General features: G+C 34.3%; 1 protein-coding gene across 1 annotated transcript; it reads left to right on the top strand.

The window, feature by feature from the left end:
• The first annotated feature begins 25 nt into the window (after positions 1–25).
• LOC112095407 lies at positions 26–1,199 on the top strand. Its single transcript, XM_024177341.1, has 3 exons — positions 26–86; positions 167–398; positions 514–1,199. The coding sequence occupies exons 2-3, from the start codon at positions 290–292 to the stop codon at positions 1,020–1,022; spliced, it is 618 nt and encodes a 205-aa protein (XP_024033109.1). The 5' UTR covers positions 26–86; positions 167–289; the 3' UTR covers positions 1,023–1,199.
• Positions 1,200–4,775: the final 3,576 nt, after the last annotated feature.

Raw genomic sequence — 4,775 nt, 5'->3', positions numbered from 1 at the left:
GGCATGATTTCATAACACCCCCGAATTTTAACATTATTGATCCAATCATTGCTGCGAGTGGAAGCAAGTATTTGCCATGGTTTAAGGTATGTCATTACTCATATATCATATCGTCAGCGACTAACATTATAAGATTGGTAACCTCGTTGTTCTTAATTGATTACAGAATTGTGTTGGAGCTCTCGACGGGACTCACGTCCCTTGTGTTCCACCATCAGGTAACCCCGAAGTATGGAGGAATAGGAAGGGTTTTTACTCCCAAAATGTGTTAGGGGTATGTTCATTTGACATGAAGTTTACCTACATATTAGCTGGATGGGAGGGATCGGCACATGATGCGCGCGTTCTTTCATCCGTAGTGGGGGTACGAGAAAAAAAGTTCCCAACTCCACCGCCCGGTATGTCAATCCCAATCCTTGCTATATATGTTGATAAACAAGCATCATCGTTGGTTGCTTGACTTCACTAAAGAGTTGGCCGTACTTAATTATTGCTTTGTAATGGCGAATGCAGGTAAATACTACCTTGTAGACTCTGGCTACGCGAACAACGATTGTTTCTTGGCGCCGTACCGGGGGAGCACATATCACCTTCAAGAGTATAGGGCAAGACGTGGGCGTCCTCGAACTCAGCGTGAGTTGTTCAATTACACGCATTCGTCCCTAAGAAATGCTATTGAGCGCACTTTTGGTGTTTGGAAAGCAAGGTTCCGCATACTCAAGTGCATAAATAATTACCCAATAGAGAAACAGATACAAATTCCTATTGCTTGTGCTGTGCTTCACAATTTCATACATATGTACAACAATAACGATGAGCTACTGCACCAGTACACACGAGACGGAGTTCCAGTTTTTGAAATTGATCCAGAAAATGCAGATCAAGATGTTAATCAGAATCACAATCCTGATCGCGGAACGGAACAAAATCAGAACTCCGCACATCGTAGACAAATGAATATTTTGAGGGACGAGATGGCAGCTAGCATGTGGGCGGCATTGGAAGCATATCGCAATCGGTAGTTACATATTTGTTCCGCAATTTTGACTACCGTATTTATTTTACAATACGTTGTAATGAACTTATGGACGTTTCTGTTATTTATGTATATAGGTGTATTAATGTGTAGTCAAAAAATCCATGTCAATACTTGCAAAATTTTAGAGTTATGTTTTTGTCAAAGTGAACATAAAACTCAAGTTCACATCTCACAAATCATCCAAGTGAACACACAATTCAAGTTTCAAACACAATTCCAATTAAACTCACTTTTTTTAACTCCAATCTTGAATTTGGAGTTATTGAAAAGAACACAACCTAAATTCAGATTTAGGGCACTTTAAGAGGTATGTCTCTTTTTACTATTAAGATATGACCCTATCAAGTGATGATCACAAACGTTGCATCTACTTTTTTTTTCCCTTCTATTGGGGTTGGTTTTTTTTTTTTTTTTAATTTTTTTTTAATTTTTTTTAAGTCTTTCGAATGCATTATCGTTTTGACAGTTTTTTTTTTTTTTTTTTTTTTTTTTTTTTTTTTTTTTTTTTTTTTTTGGAATAAAACTTCTTGTCATTTTGATGTGTTATGTTTATTTTACACCGATAAATTTGGGAATCTCGTATACTGTCTATATTTCACCATTGAGGAAGAGTAGGGGAAAAAAAGAAGATGAAAAGGGATAAAAAATGATAATAATATAAAATATATGGTTATTTTTGGGGTTAATTCCGAGTTTAGTCCGTGAATTTTTAGGACAAATCTCAATTTTGGTTGACTTTTAAAACGTCCACAAACAAATTTTGAGTTAATTTAAAACCCTTAAAAGAAATATTTAACTTCGTCCTCGGTGCTAAAAATTACCATGTTAGGCAAAACAAAAAAAATGTAGGTTACGCATCTTGCTTTTTCTAAGATCACCCCTTATTAGCCCAGCAAGTAAGGGCCACTTGATTGATTTCGTCGAGGTTTTAAGCATATCAACTGTGTGATTTGTTATATTTTGAAATTTGAGGGCCAAAATAGAATAAGGTATATATATAATTCAAAGGTTAAAAAAAAAAAAAAACCGGCCAACGTCTGATGCTGTAACAATGATACTAAGAATAATTAATAGACAAATAAAATAGAAACTTGCCCAATAAGTAGTACTCTAGAGGCGCGGAGGAGTTCTCTCTCTCTTTTTTTTTGGGAAATTTTACAGTGCATTCCCCTTTTATGACTCACCAGTAGAGTAAGTGGTTTTGATTGTTAGATTAAATTTTTAACAGTTAAATCTGTGCAGGTCCGTATAAAAAATTTACGGCACGCCACACATAACTGCTTTTACTACAAATTTAACTGTTGAAAAATTAATCTAACAGTAAAAATACTTACTCCACCGGTGGGTCACAACTTTGAGATGCACTGTAAAATAAGCTTTTTTTTTTTTGCTTTGTTTGTTTGTTTTTTTTTCCTTTTTGTTTTGGCTAAAGAATTAAGGAGTCTTCTCTCTCTCACTTTTATCTCTATTCGTTACAATTTAAAACCCCTCTTTTCTTTTCCCTAAAAAAAGAGAGTAACCCCTCCCTCTTTTTGTCTCTCTTGTCCTCACTCTATTTACATATATCTAATCTTTTTCTTTTTAAAAGGGAAATTGCATTTAATTAAAAACTGATAAACAGTCATCTCGGTATAATACTAACTATTAGAGAGACGGACGAACAATTGAGGCCTGAAAACAAGAGAACATGTCGGCACACTAACAACAAGCACACATAAAGCTCGAATTGAAGAAACCTCTCCTATCAAGATAGGCTTTCGAGCGCTAGAGGGACAGATTGTCAAACCCTAAAAAGAGAGGACATATATACGGCATAGAAAAAATTTTAGCCGGACCAAGACAACCCTATCAGGAGACGTATTGACGGCCTTATGCCGATCACCAAAAACTAACAATAAATAGTACAACAAACGAGGGTCGGGTGGGGAGACCACGACCCTTATACAAACACAAAAATTACATAAAAAAAAGAAAAAAAAACCTCTGGCCACCTCCGTTAGAAGCCTCCAGTGAAGGGTAATCGGCCAATGGGCCGTCGAGGGAGATAGCTGGCCAAGAGATCTCAGCCACCAAATGACAAATTCTCCTAAAAATGAAACACATTCATTCGGCTTCCAAGCTCTAAACCGGTTTAGATCCACCCAAACGGAGCCACCAAACCATACACCGCCATCACCAATGAGAAGCTCACAACTAGGCAAGCTAGAGGACCAAGTTTCATGGTCGGGAGCCCAGTGGCGCGTCCAAAGGTGGCCCCAAAACTCCAACCATCGTTCACACTTTTTTCTTTGGTTCACGTGGGGGAGAGAGACGAAAACCCTAGACAATTGTTTGAAACTTTTTCATTTACATAAATCTAATCTATATCTATATCTATACTACATATTGTTAGGAATGGTGTCCTAGAAACATGATATGTAATATGATATTTATTATTTATTTAATAAAAGAGTTTATTCATCATTTTATGTGTATATATTTGTGAATATTTTATGAATATCAAATGAAAATTCCGTGATTATTTATGTGACCTTAAACATTTTATATAAGTGTTGTATGCGAGTGGATAATGTTTACGGATAATAATCAAAAAGCGATGTTCGTAATAAATTTAATTAAAGTTCGGAATCTTTAATTAGAACATTAATAATACATGTCATTCTCATTTAGAATGAAATGGTGTTATCCGCACTATTAATATGACGAGATATTAAATGAGTGTATTACGCATAATGAGATTATGTGGAACAGGGACACAGACACAGTATGAATTTCTAATAATTTTCGTTAAGTATAGAAATTCTAATTGAGTCTACCGATGGTCATATATAGAATAATCTTAATCCTGAGTTCTTAACAAACTCCTATTTATGGATTTGTGTCATTTGATTTACTCGGTATGGATTCTGAGACCCTGAATCCTATTCCTTATATTTTGGAGACATGATGAAGTAGGTAGTTGAGAATGTTATTATACGAGATGGAATCCATTCCTTCTTAAGAAAGAAGCAGATAAATAATTCTCTTGAGTGTTGATTCATACTTGGATTAATAAGAGCCCTCTGGTTCATGAATGTGTTTTATGAATCACTATCCATTAGAGAATCAATGGTACTCAAGGATGAAGATATAATTATAGAGGTTAACGGATTCTACCTAGCTGTAATTATGAATTATTTGTGGAGGATTGATCTATATGCAGTGACTATATCAAATGGACACTTCCCAGTTTATAAGTAATTTATGTCTATAATTTTGAGAGTGCAATTCTAAGTTTATAGTGGAGTAACTATTGAAATTAATAGAATTAATTAATTAATTAAAATGTTTAATTAATTATTAATTTTATTAGAGCTCGGGATTATGGGTCCATTAGTCCCCACGTCGTCCTAGTAATTCTACAAGATACAAAGGGTAAAATAGAAATTTTAGAATTACAAAATTTTAAAATTAAACCCTCGAGAATATTTAATTGAGAATTAATTATAAATTAAATAATATAGTTAATTAAATTTGAATTTGAATTTTGGATCACTTATGTGAAGGTGTTCACATAGTGTGAATGCAAGGCAGTGTGAACTCACAGTGTGAACACACAATGAGAACACATCTAGATTTATCATTTTAAACTTACTTGATAAGTTGCTCAATTTAGAATCCAAATTAAATTAAGTTTGACTTAAATTAGAATTAGAATTTAAGTCAAAATTGGACTGTATGATAAAGGATAATTTTC

Source organism: Morus notabilis, unplaced genomic scaffold, assembly GCF_000414095.1.
Source record: "Morus notabilis unplaced genomic scaffold, ASM41409v2 Scaffold418, whole genome shotgun sequence".
Classification (NCBI taxonomy): Eukaryota; Viridiplantae; Streptophyta; class Magnoliopsida; order Rosales; family Moraceae; genus Morus; species Morus notabilis.
The sequence above is the reverse complement of the archived record's forward strand: the minus strand, read 5'-3'. Positions and strand labels throughout refer to the sequence as shown.